This window comes from Echeneis naucrates, chromosome 5 (genome assembly GCF_900963305.1).
Source record: "Echeneis naucrates chromosome 5, fEcheNa1.1, whole genome shotgun sequence".
In the NCBI taxonomy this organism is placed as follows: Eukaryota; Metazoa; Chordata; class Actinopteri; order Carangiformes; family Echeneidae; genus Echeneis; species Echeneis naucrates.
The window spans coordinates 12,351,029-12,368,288 of NC_042515.1; the positions used below are offsets into that span (position 1 = coordinate 12,351,029).

At 40.7% G+C, this 17,260-nt stretch overlaps 1 protein-coding gene across 1 annotated transcript in view; it reads left to right on the forward strand.

The window, feature by feature from the left end:
• Positions 1-8,855: 8,855 nt before the first annotated feature.
• cacna1da (calcium channel, voltage-dependent, L type, alpha 1D subunit, a) overlaps positions 8,856-17,260 on the forward strand; it is a 51,462-nt gene continuing 43,057 nt past the window's right edge. The window contains 2 exon segments of the mRNA XM_029502745.1: positions 8,856-9,151; positions 10,084-10,189. Of these exon segments, the coding sequence (XP_029358605.1) occupies positions 8,856-9,151; positions 10,084-10,189 (402 nt within the window).

The following is a 17,260-nucleotide window of genomic DNA, read 5'->3' on the forward strand; positions in this document are numbered from 1 at the left end:
CACCCCCTGATAGTGCATGACACAACAGAATAGGATTTATGATTGAATTATCAACAGAGCATTCAGTCCTACAGCTGTTGACAGCTAGGTTGAATGAGCATCCTGGAAGAAGGGGTTTGGAATTGAGTTGTTCGCACAGATAGGGAAATAAGAAAAGAATATATAGCCCTGGCATGGTGCTGGAAATGGTGAATAATTGAGGTAATTAAAGCAAAGGGATTTTAGAGAACAATTTGAAGTGATCTGAGCTATTTAGCTACATAGAGAGAAGGTGGATGAAGAAAAAAATGAGACAAAGAGAAGAAGCTGGAGAAAGGACAGGAGGGTGTGTGAGCAGGGGTTAGGACTGAGCGCGTGTTGTGGGCTCAGCAGTGAAGTTGACGATGCACTGGGAGAACAGCTGCGCTGCAGGGCTTTCAGGCTCCATCACTACTGCTCTCCTTCAAGCAGCTCCACCAACACACACACAGCCCTCATAAACATGCAAAAGCACTGATTGTTGCATCAGTGCACATCAATGTGCTACAATAATAACCAGGTTTTCCATGCATGTTCAGGCCTGGTAATAAAATATTGAGTTGTACACATGGTCTATTTTGAAGTTGCTTAAAATTTGCGAAGCTTTTATTACCACTTTTGTAGAGTAAATTTTAGAAAAATATAAGTAAAAAATATAGCCAGCATCAATCCAGAATACAAAAATGCTGGATAAAACAGCAAATAAATGAGGACCTGAAAAAATATAATAGTTTTAGAGCTTAGGGGCACTTAAGTGAAGCACTCATAGATTTATTGTAATCTGATTTAAAATGTGCCGCAGACAGGATGTGGTGAGAGAGATTGTTGAGGCTGAGGGTTAAGGACCAGGAGTAAGAGCTGAGTGAATTTACAAAGATAATTTTAAAAATTATAACAGCTGTTTGCAGGGAATTCCATGTGTACACTAAATACATGGTGCATTTTTATTGAGTCAACACATCATAATCCCTTTAGAGGTTGGCCAAACATTTACACAAGGCCTTCACCCCGGCACAGTTCTGAGCCAAATATAATTCTGTATAATGAAGATTTACATTTGTCTAAATTGTGCATGGATTAAAATATGGGTAAGACAAATTATACAGACAGTTTTATCTTATCATTTACAAATGAAGAAAAAAAAAAAACTAAAAAATCTCTATATTTTTGGAACCTTCTTTAATTTAGTCAGGTTGGGAGAGTTTGGTAGCAGCAAGCAAAGAAGCACATCCAATAAGAGGTGGGAGCAGACTGCTGTACTGAGCCAAATGACATCCATGATCCCTGGGGGCCACTGCACCCTCTGTGTGTGTTTTTACTCCATTTTCAGTAAAAAAAAAAAAAAAAAAAAGAACTGCATTGCGCTTTCCTCCTGGGGATTATATACTGGGTTTGTGTGTTTGAAGGAGAAACGAGAAACATGGACACTGAAACATGTAACCCTTATTTCAACCATCCTCACTACCACAGATGTTCATAGGGAAATCATCAGAACAGAATAAACCAGGTCAAGAACAACAGGAGAAAAGGGAGCGATTTAGAAAAGTAGCTTCGCTAATATATTTCCCTGATAACATATGATGCTAAATGTAATCATTAAACATAAATGATGACAACAAAGACAACAGAGACTGGAGCAGTGAGGGGACGGATAGCTTGGACTGACAAATGGGCACAACAAATCAAATCCATGTCCTCAAAATTTCCAAGGACTCCTTAGAGGGTCTAGTTGAAGTGGGCCAGCAGGGGGTTAATACAGGAAAACCACAGGAAACAAATGTTTTGCAGCAACACAAATGTACATGTGTTTGTGTACATAATAAATACTAATAGTTAAATTCATACTCACCCTCCTTCAACATTGCTGCATCCTATGTGGATAGGGGCCTGTTCTGGCCCAGCAGTGAGCCTCCCTATCGGTCTGAACTGCCTTTTTACACTTCCAGCCTGAAACTAGCTAGGACACCCATTAACACCCCCCACCCTTTTGAGTGTGAATGCCTGCCTAGGGTCACAGGAAAGAAAGAAATTCACCAAATGTGAGTGAGTCAATAAAGTCCCTGCTCCAGCCTGCAGAGGCAGTGCTGAGTACAAATGCTCACACACACACACACACACACACCCTCCAAAGGTGAATAATTTAAGACGATTTAGAAGAAACCATTATTCTGGGCAGACAGGTAAGGTGATACTTCGAGCCTCAACCTTTCTTCCTCACCCAGTTGCTCTCCATCTCTCACCAACACTGCTGGAGTTCACTCAGCGACCAACACACTGATGAAGAGGATGGTTGTTTTCTGCTTTGTTGTCAGCTGGGACGTGTAGGTGCGGCCTTGGTTGCAAGGTACGTTCTTCTTTACAACTAATGTCTAAGGAACACAAAACTTCACAGTGCAAGCATAACATTTTACTCTATCAGCTGCTATTTTTGTTTAAACTATGACTGCTGACATCAAAGTATTATGTTGAAAAGAATACACTTGTGTAAAAGCAACTAAAATACTTATAACACTTTAGAAATACAATGTTGGATGGACTAATGACAGACAGTAATAGATACAAAAGATTTTTGTTGCTGTTGCACCTGTAAAACTGGCGTTGACTAAAAATAAAGATTTTTAGTGGCAGGAAATTATTAACAGCAAGAGATTTTACAAAATATTATTCACATTCCCCTTGTATATTTCTACTTGTTAAACGAAGGCTAGGCTTCAGGTAAATTTGTATATGGATTTAGATATATCTGGTATACGATCCGCTTGCTTATAAAGAGCAGCTGTAATAGGAGAGAGGTGTGGATGTTAAGACTAGATCTGGCAGGGTGGTGTTGACTTACTTTCTCATTGTGAGCAAATGAGAAATGTAGTTTTCAAATGGAAACAGTCTGAAAAGTGAGACCAAGAGAACGAACATGTTTTCGGTGACTTTCACAAAAGAAATATTTAGTCTGGGTGTACTGACTTTGGTGGAATGATAGTTGCAGATATTCTATAATACAGACCTGTGAGTTTTTCTTGCCCAGAATAAATTCAGTGGTACTACAGGTATATTGAATTGACTAATTTCAGAAGCTATTTGCTTGTGTGACAGAGACAATTAGCCTGTCTGAGGCCGATAATGCTTTTTTGCAACTTACTTACAACTAATTTGATGATGGCATTCTTTAATTAAGGCTTAACATTAACAGCCATCAGCAAAACTGATAACTCACCAGAAAGTTTCGAGGTTTACCGACTTTTCCAATATGGAATAGAAAATGAGCAGGCTCTGCTGTCCATGGGGACAGTGGGAGGAAGTGCCAAAGACGTTGGAGTGAGGGCATGGGTCCAAGAGGCTTCTCGGTGCAGCTCGTCGTGATACACATCTGCACCAGTTGTAGTTCGTGTCCGGTGTGTCAACCGATTCGCCTCCCCCCCCCCCCCCAAGTCCCGGTTCCCCTTTACGCTGATTTACTGCTGAGTCGTGCGTAGGTGCTAAGTTTTTTTATTATAATACAGGTATTATTACCTGGTGATACACACCAGGTAATAATACGATCAAGATATATGATGTAGAATGGCCCGATCGTTACGGAGAAATAATCCTCATCCTACCTGGATTGGATTGGATCGGCTCCTTCTTCATTATACATCGTATTAGCCGTATTATTACCTGAACACACATTAGCTTGTAGCCAGAGTTTGGATGTCTTTGGACATCACTGACAACAACACGGTCCAACTCCTCATCACAGAATACAGGTCTGTCTGCCTGCACACACACACAAAACATTAACAATGAGTAATGTCCCGGTCCTTGTGTGTGTTGTTGTGTTTGAAGCGGTGGAGTACTTCTACATTTGCGGTCAATATCTTTGTGCAGAAATAAAACCAACAAGTTAAATAAATTCATCTACCCCCCATGTCACTTTCTCTGTGACCTGACTGCAGCCCTCTCCTCTCCGTCTCTTCCTTTCTGGTTGAGCTCCCAAACTCAGCTGTTTCTGTCAAATATAACGTTTTGTGTCAGTCTTTAATACAAGCTAGGCTAATGGACGTTAGCATTAGAGCTGTCCAGTTAGCTTACGTTACAAGCTAACGGCCATGTTTCTTACCTTGCTCTACGTTTCTCGTCCCAAATTCACCGTCACAACCTTTTTAAAAAAAACATTTGTATAATATGATGTAGAATTCTTATTCTTCTTTCTTTTCCTTTCGGATCACCGGACTGATGCTGACTGGACATTTTCCTACCGAAAAACAGACAACAGGCTAGCATAGCAACGGTAACCAAGGGGCTTAGCAAAGGATCGGTGGCCAAAACATTTGTTTGTGGGGAAACAATTAGGAAGAAAGAAACTCAAATATTACAAATGTTTTACTGGTCTAGTCTGTGGTCGCGTCCTGTCTCGGTCCGTTCCTGGAGGGGTGCCGTCACCCGTCTGGTCTGGTTCGGCCTAGGTCCTGGGGGGGGCGCCGTATCTGCATTAGCCCAGTCCATCACTCGCAACCAATTAACTCCGTAGACACGTTCAGGTGCCCACACCGGGAATGGACCTTTACATTACATATCATACATCAACATTACATCATGTATACATATTTACAGTCATTACATTTAAATCATGTATATATACACACATACAGCTCATTACATCACTAAACCCCGGGGTTACATTACATTATACATTACACCTACATTATACATACATACATTATACACCTACCCTAGCCAGGAATCGAACCCCTCCCACCTAGGTGCGGGGCGGCAGCGTTACCGCTGCGCCACAGCGCTGCTCGAGTTGCTGCGTACATTTGCGCTACTTCACCATTTCACATTTACGTCACCTGACTTAACCGTGATGACGTGGTACCCAAAGTGAGCTGGGATTGGCTCCAGCACCCCACGTGACCTCTTCTTCTTAGCTCCGAGTCCAAGCCTGTTGATTTGTTAATAATTTTTATGAGTAAATAAATACCATGCTTTGTTGCTGAATTTTTCTTGTGTATATATGCTACAGTTTAACTGGTTGATCGATCAATGACAATTATGTAGACCTATAGCTTATTTTATGGGCATGTCGTGCAAGAGATAACAGAAAATGTGTAGGCTTTCAGGAAAAAATATTTGAAGTGTTCAGTGAATGGATCATTGACTTTAGTATAAATCATGCACTTACTTGGAACTAACCCAGGACATAAACTAATTCCCAACCCAGTTTCCCAAAGGGCGGCCAGGATGAGCGTTTGTCATGTGAGTGTATGTTCTTTATGGTAAAATGGACAAACTTGTGTTCAACAGTTCGTGAATTATGAAAAATACGGACACTATCCGGTGGGTGTTTCCGAGGAGCAGAAATGTGTCATTAGGAGGCGCTCCGCCCGTTTCCAAATGAACGGTAAGTAATAGTAACGTTATACGTCAAAAATAATGTCATCAGTTCGTCAGTCGAGCATGCTAACCAGTTAGCTAACCAGTTAGCTAGCAGTCCATTTCGAAGCGACTAGCTAGTGTCAGTGATCCGGCAGTGAGGTTTACTTAACGAAGGCTACTCTCGCACAGCTATGCTAGCTGGCATCCATTTACACAAAGATTGACAAAGAATGGCCGAACTAATGCATTCTCAATGTATTTTGTTAGAAATAAATAACATACCAGTAACCTACACATTTGATTGTTCCATTGCGCTTTCCGCACACCCAGCTGTGTTTCTATTTGCGTTTCTTCTTTAAGTACGCACGGTAACTTAGCAACTACGCACGACTCAGCAGTAAATCAGCGTAAAGGGGAACAGGAATTTGGGGGGGACCAAATCGGTTGACACATCGTCAACCCTGTGCGAGGGCCTCAATGCACATCGAAATATGACACCTTCCTGACATGCTATCCACATTTCATGAGTTGTGGGAGATGTTAAAGCCCCCCTAAAGGCTCTGGAAGTGGCAGAAGGGTAATAATGATAGTAATGATAATAATGATAATAACGCAAAGGGACACCATAGACGCCATAGAGTGCTCTGGCCCCAATAAACTGTAAAGAGGATTTGTTCTTATTAATAATTCATAAAAAAAAACACCTTTATAAGTTTAAGATGACCTTTATTGATACCTCAGAGGGAAAAGGTGTTGCTGAAGCAGATCAGAATACAAACAATACACACACAGATGGAGACTATAACTATAGCTATAACTAACTACAAACCGGGAATGCATGGTTTTAAACATTAGAAACCATTAGCAGCCCAGTGTATTTTATATAATATGCTGTGCAGGATGTGCGTATAAAAGCAAAAACAGCAGGACTCATAAGGACTTTAGTTCACTAGTGACCTTCACGTGATGAATAGGTGCTGCATGTGACCCTCCAGAGGTGTCACCTTCCATTAAAGACGCCCGGGCAGGTGACACTGTGGACCGGCCGTAGCTCCGTTGTGATGAGAGCTGGAGATCGTGCAGGAGAGTCGGGACCAGGAGGAGGAGGAGGCGGAGGAGGAGGAGGAGAGCTTCCTCTCTGATCGACACTGTGTTTCTCTGTCGACTGGCGCCGTGACGATCAGCAGGCAGCGGACGAGGATGCTCTGTCGTCTGGTGCGCACTCTCCTCCCGTTTCCAGCTCTCTACGATCACCATGGAAGAGCCTCGGTGATGCTCAGACCCGATGTGTCCCTCCTGCTGTGTTTTAAACTGCTTTTCAGCGCCGGACCTACGTTTTTCACTTGGACTTGTGTTTTACCGAGCGGAGAGGACCGCGGCTGAATTGTGAAGTCTACAGACAAAAAAAACAAAAAAAACAAAGGTATCTACAGCTCGGTGCTGTTTCTGCTCCACAAACTGAAGTTAGCCTCTTAGCATAGCTACGTTTTCTCCTTTTTCATTTTATTCTGAGGACAGTAGTCTTTAATGGCCACTTTCCTCTCGATGCTACCACGTTTGTTGGACTGAGGAGGAGATTGATCGCCTTGCCATAAACAATGCAGAGCTGTATTTGATCAGAGCCCCACAGACAGACAGATAACAGGCTCAGAGCCTTTCCTACAAACTGAGCCTGGCTCTGGTCATGTGGACCGACCACTATATCAGCCCGGAGTGGAGGAGCATCACTGATTGAGGTTTGTTGTAATAAGGTTGCCAGCTGTTTGTGCCGCGCGTTGCTCAGTTTTCTCCATGAGCGCCCGGAGTCAGCCTGTCATTTATAAGGTGTTTTTTTTAAGGGGGGGGGGGGGGGGGGTGCAATCACATCTTACCTTGGTGCTGTCCGGGGAGAAACATGGACACGATCGATGATGGTCATTTAGTCAGCAAACGCTCATGGAAATGTCAGTGCCAGTTGATTTTTTTTCATCATGTGTGCACGGTCTGCTGTCGATGTAGCAATGACATTAATATAAAAAGCGCATTTATTACGCATTGTTCACATACTGAGCTTGGACTAGCTTCGGCTACATGGAGGCAGCAATGCAGCACAAAGAAGACGAAAATCTGGCAGTCTGAATTCACCACCAGACATGAAGCTTTACGTGACAATAATGTTGATATCATTTGCTTCCTATATTCTATGAAGATGAATTCTTCTTGAGCATCACTGCAATGTGACCTTTTCTGTTTCTTCCTCTAAGGGGCCTGCTTGCAGTCCAAGGACTTGCACAACTGATGTGACCAAGTGATGCCTAAGAGTGGCAGCTCTGAATTTACACGCTTAATTTGTCTCTCTTTGTGTGTGTGTGTGTGTGTTGGCTTGAGCATCATGTCACTTGCTTTTATTTTCCCACATGGAATATGGCCACTTTCAGGCGATTTTGGTTTGTTTACTAAATTTAGACTCTTCATGGCAACACCTAAGCCAGGGCATATTGTTGTAGTTTAAGAGATACTCTGAGTTTCCCATGTAGAAATCTTGCATGGACATTTATCAGCAGTCACATATTATTTCAAGAGATTAATCATAATCAGGGCCATTTGACTTTGCCCATTTGATGCAGCTTATGCACTGTTTGCAGGTTCAGTACACCCCAGCTGTACCAACAGATCACCGGCAAAGACACTTTTTGACTTGCCCTCCCCATCAGCACATATGTTAGTTTTAGCAAGACTGTCAGTACTGGACTTCAAAGACCACATATTCAATTAAGGCAAAGCTAAGTTGCTTTTATTCAGCAAATGTCATACACAGGAGAAAACACATTGTGCTTTATGTGAAAGTTAACAGGAGAGAAGAGAGGGACCAGAGATTAGTTCATTATCTCACTTGGCTTATAATAAGATTCACACCAAAAATAAAGAAAGACTCAAATAGTTTTCTGTCAAAAGTGGCATATTGCATGTCTTAAATTTATTTAATAGAAATAAAAGGTTTCAAACATCTTGGACTCTGAAGGAGATTTTTGAGGCATCTAAGGTAATTAAAAACTGAAGCAACTTTTCCATACTTTATATGGACTCTTGGTAGAGTAGGAATATTTGAACTAGTTAAGACGAGATGTCTGAGTAGCCCTTAAGCAGATCTGATAAAATGGGGAAGGCTAATCAAAGGTTCATAACCGCCCAGAACAACCTTGAAAAACCTAAGACAGTGTGCTCGAAGCCAATGAAGTGCTTTGATGGCAGATGTGCTGTGCTATCTATGCTTTTGCTTGGCAATATCAGTTATGTCTTTAATGTTAGAAAAGGTGCAAAATATACTAATGCTGTCTCTTCTCACCTTTTCATTCTCAGAGGCAAATTATGCCAGCAGCACCAGAGTCGCTCCCCCTGGAGACGTGCCAGCTCATTGGACAGACCACTCCGGCCTCCTCTAGCCTCCCTGTCTACCCTGGCAGATCCATGCTGCTGGATGCTCCTCACAGAGCCACGCCTGCACCATGAGCGCCAACGGGCCTGCCCCAGACCCAGCCACTGCGGCTCCAGAGGCCCCTCCTGCCTCTACCCCTGCCCCTGCTCCGGCTCCAGCCCCCGCAGCACAACCCGCTCCTCCTGCTCCGCCTGCCCCAGCAGCCACTACCATCCCTGTAGGTGCGTTGGCACAGAAGAAGCGGCAGCAGTATGCCAAAAGCAAGAAACAAGGCAGCAATGCCAACAGCAGGCCACCGAGGGCTCTGTTCTGCCTCAACCTCAACAACCCCATACGAAGGGCCTGCATCAGCCTGGTGGAGTGGAAGTATCCTTTACAATGACTCCATGTGGTGTTAGTTGTACATGGGAGAGTTGAGATTTCATTGTTTTGCAGTTCTTAAAGATATCTAATCTGATAATCAACTATTGTTGATTAACAGAGTAGTATTGAAAGCTAATTCAAAGCTAATTCAAACAGATTTTTTGATAGCTAACCTTTTAAGTAACTTATTATGGATCCCAATAAAGACAGAGTCAAAGTCCTGAATCCTTAAAATACCAGTAGCGTAGTAGACAAACATCACTGGCACAACACAGCTGTGTGATGGTCTGCTAGGTTTGTGGCTTAAGCAGTTGTTGTCATCACAAAAGCCATCAGATGGTATAAATGACTGCCTAATATGAAACACAAGGCTACATTTCATTATCCACTTTTGTGTGTTCGTTGGGGCGGGGGGAGGCACCAGGGATTTAAAATGGGAATGCAGCTGTAGATATGTCGGGCATCCCAAATTGTTCTGCATGCAACACTGCAATAATCCTGCATATTTGTTTCTGAGAGTTGTCCTGAATATTTGGCCTGTTTAGACATTATTATTGTGTTGTTCTAATGCTATATCCTGTTTGAATATGGGAGATAGGTGACATGATTATAAATTGATTATATGATTATAAATTTTAGGCTGGTAGTTTCCTTTTGCATGCAGTTATTTAGGTTTTGAGACTGACTTTGAGTAATTTAACTATCCATTATTTTAGCTAAGTGGATTGCAAATGTTTTGGTTTTCAGCAACTTAAAATTAAGCTTTGGCTTTGACATGTGGCAAACGATCAAGTTGGAGGGTTGCTATTGCTTTTGTTCAGTATGTTCAATATATTTTTTGATTTTACAATGGCTTTATATAAAAGTTGTACTTGGCTGTAATTTAATTGAAACTTTATTATATATTCTGTGTTTTCCTTAATTTCTCTTCACAGGCCATTTGATATCTTTATATTAATTGCTATTTTTGCCAACTGTATGGCCTTAGCTGTTTATGTCCCCTTCCCTGAAGATGATTCCAACTCCACAAACCATGACCTAGTGAGTAGCCCTTTTTATTGTCTTTACTTCATATTATCAATTCTTCCACCAGCTGCCTGTTGTTTCTACTTAGAATCAGCAAAAGCAATCAGTGTCGGGTTGCTCCTGTTCTGTGTTTTTACACGGGATGTATTCAAAACCTCTTGCTGTCTGGCTTAAGTTAAAGGTTTTTATTTTTGAATGAATAGCTACACTCTTTTTGTGCTATGTTTGTGTTAAGTACAAAAAGAGGGAAATATTTTCTTTAAGTGCCAATTACTGTAATTTTTCTGGTAAAATTTAATCTGTACCATTTTTGTAAAATGCCTTTTTATTATCTTAATCCCTGGTGCTGATAAAGTTTGATTGTATCGTGTTTTCACAATGAAGAAGTTGTTGGATATTTTACAGTAGTAGACAGACTGTATCTGCTGTGCCCACACAGCAAAACACTTTGACAACTATCCTCATTGGTGCTTTATCATGCCATAGTTTTCCTGTTCAGAGGTTTTATTCAGCTCTCTATTTTTAGAATTTTCTCGTCATTGCACCACTGTGCACCTTGTGCATGTATGCCTGCTGATAAATTATGGGTGATGTAGTGTTGTAAGCATTGTTCCAAAGCTTAGGATGAGTTCACTCTCCAAAAGCCTTATAGACACACAGAATGTTGTCCTTACATGAACACAATTTAGTTTTTGTGTTCAATGATTCATGAGAAGCTTATACAGTGTGTCTGCAGACATTCAAATGTTCTTGAAAGCTTCGTTTAAGAGTGGGAACAAGTTAGAAAAAGGTTGCCAGCCTGCTGTAAAAGACCGGCGGGAATCTTTTCTGACTGTTATGCTGGTGAACCCGCTGTGCAAGATAAGCTACAGCTTTGGTTAAAAATGTGTCTGGTCTACTTTAGTGAAGTGTGCTGCTTCTCAGTTTGACCTCCTGGAGGGTGACCTCAGGGTGTTTGTTTACACCGTGGTGGTGTATCAGAGGAAAGTGGGCCATCTGGGACATTACAGTGTCTGATACAGTGCCATCTACAGCATGTTGTCAAGCTTTGTTTGGAATGAAGCTTGAAGAATGGATTGTCCAAATAGTGGCCTGGAAGAAAATGTGCCCACTTGTCTAATGGATATGGGGGAAAAAATTAAGTTATATGGTGTGAGGTTAGTTGGATCAGTCATTGTACAAATGTCTCTATACTTTAACTGCAGCAAAAACTGACTTTAAAGATGATTAGTGTGCTTGCTGAAGAGTGATTATTTTGTGTACACCCCCGACTCTTTTTGCCTTTAGTTTACAGATACATCAGTCTGACCCGTTGGATGAGTATCAGTACTCTTATGACCATACTATTGTGACCTGACCTTACATTTGTAGAACTACTGGAACTAAATCAGCTCTGTTTAATCTTTTATGTGTTAAAATAGTATTAAGCCATTATTCTGAAACCAACAGTGCTAATGAATTATCAATGCTTAATTTAAACTTTTTTTTTTTTTTTAACTCTTCAACAGTTGTTGAAACTGTGGGCTGGAGCCTGTTGGTCATAGGTATTACAAAGCTGGTCTGACAAACCATTTGCACAACAAGATATTTTTGATAACAAATATGTGATTATAAATTATCTAAATTATGTTTCTAAATGGTTCAAAATGAAATCAACATTAAATGTGAAGATTGTCCATCTATCCATCTTCTACCGCTTTTCCGTTTCCGAGTCGCGGGAGGTGCTGGAGCCAATCCCAGCTCACTCTGGGCGAGGGTGGGGCCACCCTGGACACTTTACTTTATTGTTGCCGCCAGACCATGTCATACAGTGTTATCTCAATTTGAATGTGCAGTAAAATACATCTAATCCCCTTGTTGCCCAGTGTTATGATATTTCCAAATTGGCCATGTGTTGGAAAAGGTTTCTCTTTTGTATACATTTATTCATTCATAATTTATACTGCTTATCTGTTTCATAGACAGGTCCCCACTCTCTTTTAACAGCAGAGATCAAGAGACAAAACAATTAGATTGGGTTATCTTGGTTCTGGTGTTGTAGTTTTCCTGCAGAGAAAAAATGTGTTAATTTGACTATTTAGAGAAGCTACTTTCATCTGAATGGCAGCTCCATTGTGTGTTAGATGGCTGTTGAGCTAAATAGCTCTCAGTGACAGATGCCACTCTCTAATATGTGCCAGGCTTCACACTGATAATTGACCATGAGTCTAGCGTTGACAGGTTCTTGTCTCATACTGGTGACTTTTTTTTTTATTGTCTCTAAACTTTAGGACCCTTTGCACATTGGCATCAAAACATTTACTTTCATGCATATTTTCAGAGCTTTGCTTTCACGCGTTCACATCTGAAGGTGTGTGGCAGAGAGAAAGGCCTGGAAGCCTCAGAGCAGCAATCGAACAACATTGACTCTAACAATCACAACCACAATGGAAACAAACTAAACTGTTACACTTTCCAAGGTGGAACGTACCTGCACATCTCATCTTACACATTATTTAAGAACTAACCTGGAATGATACATTTTATGCAATGCCTGTCAGATGGCCCAGAACTGAACGTCACTGACATGGCCTACATGCGCCATGAACAAGATCATTACATTGAGATGAGAGGACAAGCTGATGAGTGTATCATATACTGGCTTTGTTTTAATAATCCTTAGCTAACTTAAAAAAGGTAAAAATGTATAACTGCTTCCTGCCCACTCATATAACGTCTTCTTAAACTTCAGTAGAAATATTTTATGCTTTCAGTTATTAGATTGAATGTTGTCTAAAAGTACAGGCAGCTTTGCATTGGTTCCTCAGGATTTTGGTTTAATTCTACGGTTCCAAACTTAAATCAGATGACAGAGGGTGAATAATGCATTCTTTCTCTTTTCAGCAGAGGTTGAACAATGGAATATTTTGTAGGGCAGGTGTGCCAGCTTGGCTTTAGCTGTGTTACAGAACTCAAGCTGCATTGTACTCACAGGAGGAGTGCTACAGAGCAAAAAGCTGAGCTAGTTTTGCTGTAGTTGGCAGCAGTTAGGACTGTAGTGAAGATTCCTATTTCACACTACTTAGCTTTGCAGCCTCACAGGTGGACTGAGGACTGCTATGAAACCTGAGCTTGGATGCTGAGAGGTCTAATGTGTAAAGCAAGGATCAAATTATATTACAAGTCAGCAGCAGTATGTTGGCTCAGTTACGCAGTTAAACATGGTATTGATGTGGTAAGTTACAGCACACAGAGAACCTGGAACTATAATGCAGACAAACTGACTTTGCTGCCTGTGGGTGGGAAAATCTTTCACTAAGTGTATTTTCTTAGAACGCATTCTCAGTTATCCTTAATTTCTGAACGGTGGAAGCTGTTTCTATCCATTTGTTCACGCAGCACTCTATAGATAGTATGTAGGTGCTGCAGAGATACTGTCAGAACAGTGCATTGCTGCAAAGTCATACAGGCTTAATAGCATGAGCCTGCCCGTATTGTTAGTAAGGCTTGGTTAAATGCAGCAACTCATTATAAATAGAAAGCAATTTCCTCCTCGGGCAGAACACAGGACAAGAGATTGGGTTCCTGCCACCACCAGGAGGCACAAGTGAGTAAGAGGATGTAGCAAGAACATATACACGCGCCTTTGAAGACAACAAACCTTGTCAGGAATATACTGGCATTTCTTAATTCCTCTCTTACTTAGGCCTCTCCTTTATTGCTCTTTCTTGTTAAGTCATTCCAACGTAATAGCAAACAGTGCACACATCCCATTTTTGCACATGACTGTGTCCCCATGACACTCACCCCATCAAGGGGACAGACAAATAGTCTGCAACCCTCTTGCCTTTACTTTAAGGTAATTTCTTATGTGTCTGAGACTCAACACCCCAGGCAGCTCCTGTTGAACGTAGCCAAGCAAAACAATGACTATTTCATGGTGAATATGATTCATACATCTTATCCTTCATAAAGAAGCATACAGTGAATTGTGTCTGGTCTTATGTAGTATTTATTAATACACAACTTTGGAGCTGCAGAGCTAGATTTATTTTACTGGGGACAAAAGGACATGTAATGTAAAGACTGAACTGGCCATGGACAAACCGACAGAGAGGTAATTTGGTTGCCAGCAGAGTACATTCAACTTGAATCAGTTTCATATTCAGATGCACTTTCAGTTAAGTATGTCAGCATCTATAAAATATGAATCATTTTTGAATGTATGACTACAAACACACTAGGTACAAATGTGAACGCTTGGTTTATTACTGAATCAGGATATTTATGACAGCTGATTTTCTTTGGTATAATGATTTAAATTTTCTGTTATCAAAAGAAGGAAAATGTGTTTTCTGCAAAACAGGTTATGGGTGTTGAGGTTGGAGGATTAGAAAGGGTCCCAATGTCCATCTATCTCCATTGTTTAAGATGAACCAGTGAAACTTGTTAAAAATGACACAAAGGGCAGACATAACGATCCTTTTGTAACATATTTTACAAGACTTAAAGACATAATGTTATATTCAGTTCATTTATTTACTCTTGTAGAGAATAGAATATTATGATCACTTACAATTTATCATGAAATTATATGCAAAAAAGGCAAATTTCTATCTTAAGAAATGAAACGCCATACTTTTTTTGATATGAGGAAAAGTTAGGCCTGTGATTGAAAACTAAACTTTATAAAATGATTGCATCTCTCCTTAATGAAGAAATGGGACAGGGGGCCATTTTAGCAGCTTTGTTGATTTACCACAGGCTGCTGTGGGCTGTAGCCAACACAACAAAGGTCGCATGCTTTTAGTGCACAGTGTTACCAATGCACTTCACCAATAATAGCAATAATAGCACAATACCAACAACACCCCCCCAACACACACAGACACACACACGCACACACCATCACTATGACACACTGTCAATCACAAGTACATTGAATTGCACAAATAACCATCACAGGTCTATTGCCTCACTTCACACATCACAACCTCTAAACATAAAACAGCTTCACTGGCAAACAGGAAAAATCAGCTACCACAAAAATCAACCATCAATCTCCCTTCTCAACCTAACAGTCTTAACCCAGTAACTCGATAGCTCAACAGTTGCATTAACATGCCAGCCTCTGTTGGGTTATTGATGCAAACACTGCTCTGCAAAATGAGCATCTATCAATAAAGAAGACGACATTACTTGTGACTCAAAGCCAGTGCCTGTTAACTGATCACAGTCAGTAAGCGCTTCATTGTGAAATTCCATGGTATTGCCTTTCATTCCATTAAAATGCTCCTATGAATACAGATGTTATAGAAGCATATATGTTGTCCTGCTGAGGTCCCTGCAGTTTTGGTTGCACTGCTGTGCTGTAGAACATGTATGTTGGAGATGAAGCAGTTACTGTCTGTGTTTAATGGCTGGCACAAGCAGCCGCGTCTGGACTGTGGAGTCCCATAGAGATGATGGTAGAAGTATGTGTTTAGTCACTTAATGGAACTGCTCATTTGCGCCTCACAATAGTACTGTCCTTGCTCATTATCTTGAAAGTGTATTACTGGGTGAATTTGTGCAAGTGTGTTTTGTGTAAATTAGGAACATAGACAAGAGTGAAAGAGAGACAAGGAGAGGGTCAGAGCTGTGCGGATATTTAGAAAAATGTCTCCATGATGAAGTACAACAGGAGAGCATCAATATCAGGTGTTTCAAACAGCCATTTTTAAAGCAGAGAATGAGTCTACCTTTGATTTATATATATCATATATATATATATATATATATATATATATGCCAGACAAAACACACAAAGGGATAAATAAAATAGATGTCACCTATAACGACGACGCTACAAAGTCCTTGTTGGTGGGGCGGGTTTGTTTCCAGCATATACGAATGTTACTGACAGAAACAAACTAAACAGGTGAATAAGAAGGATTAAATTATATTTCCCTGTGTGTCTGTAGCCATCATAGCTTACATGTGCTAGTTATGCTGTTGTGAAATAGTCCAGGACTATTGTTTGCATTTGCATTTTGGTTTGTTCTCACTTTACATCAGGAATAATTTCCATGCCTTTGCTCACCGTTTGCACTGAAACTATTGGTTGACGTTTAGGTAAATGTGCACGCAGTTCTTGCACAGGAAAATTACTAAGCCGTCGTTTAAACAGTGAGTGTGTAGACTGTGCACCGAGAGCTGCACACCAGTGTTTTTTTTTTTGGTCTTTAGCTTTGAATTTTAACAGGTTGGTTTGGTGTTGGCATGCTTTTAAAACATATTGTGCCATGAACACAGTGCTGCAATAATGGGAACATTTCTCCTATGGTTACACTGTTTTTGGGCAGTTATATGTTTTATCATATAATTTGCTGTCATTAAACCCACATTAAACTGTAATTGTTGCATCAAAATATTTATTTAAATTTGTATTTTTTACTTGGCTGTCTCTCCAAAAGTGTGTGTGCACACATGCTTACACGTGTGGTTGTGTGTGAGTGTGTGTGGGTAGTGAGGCTCCATAGTGAAAGAGTTGAATATATCATGCGGTAGAAACAGTGAAAATGGAAACAGTTGTTGCAGACTAAACGCTGATGAGACACAAAACCAGAGAGCGATGGAGATCTCTGCTCATGTTCGACTGTTCAACAATTTCCCGTGAAAGTCCTTTATGAATCCTGACAAGCTGACTTCGGTGTTGAGTAGTACAGATACTTGCTGCAAAATATTTGACTGAGGTGTAGTATTGTCCAGCGCCTCTCTGAGCCAAAATCTATAATAAGACATTTCAACAAAACTGATATACCGAGCTGATTGGTTGATATGCAGCAAGGTGCTTTAGAGCCAGTTAGGCTTTTGGTGATCTTTTTATTTATTTATTTATTTCCTGAGCTCAGCCATTGTTGTGGTTTGTCATATCTACTGCTCTGTATGGACAAGTCTGCAGACAAAATCTGTGCTCTTCTCATTCACAATTGCACAGATGAGACACAAATCTAAAAAGATGTGGAAGAAGGAGCACATCTCTTCTACATTTCATTTGAGAATTGTGTCATTTTCTGTGCATATTTGCGTATGTTGGCTCAACCAAAATGCAATATTCTGTCTGGT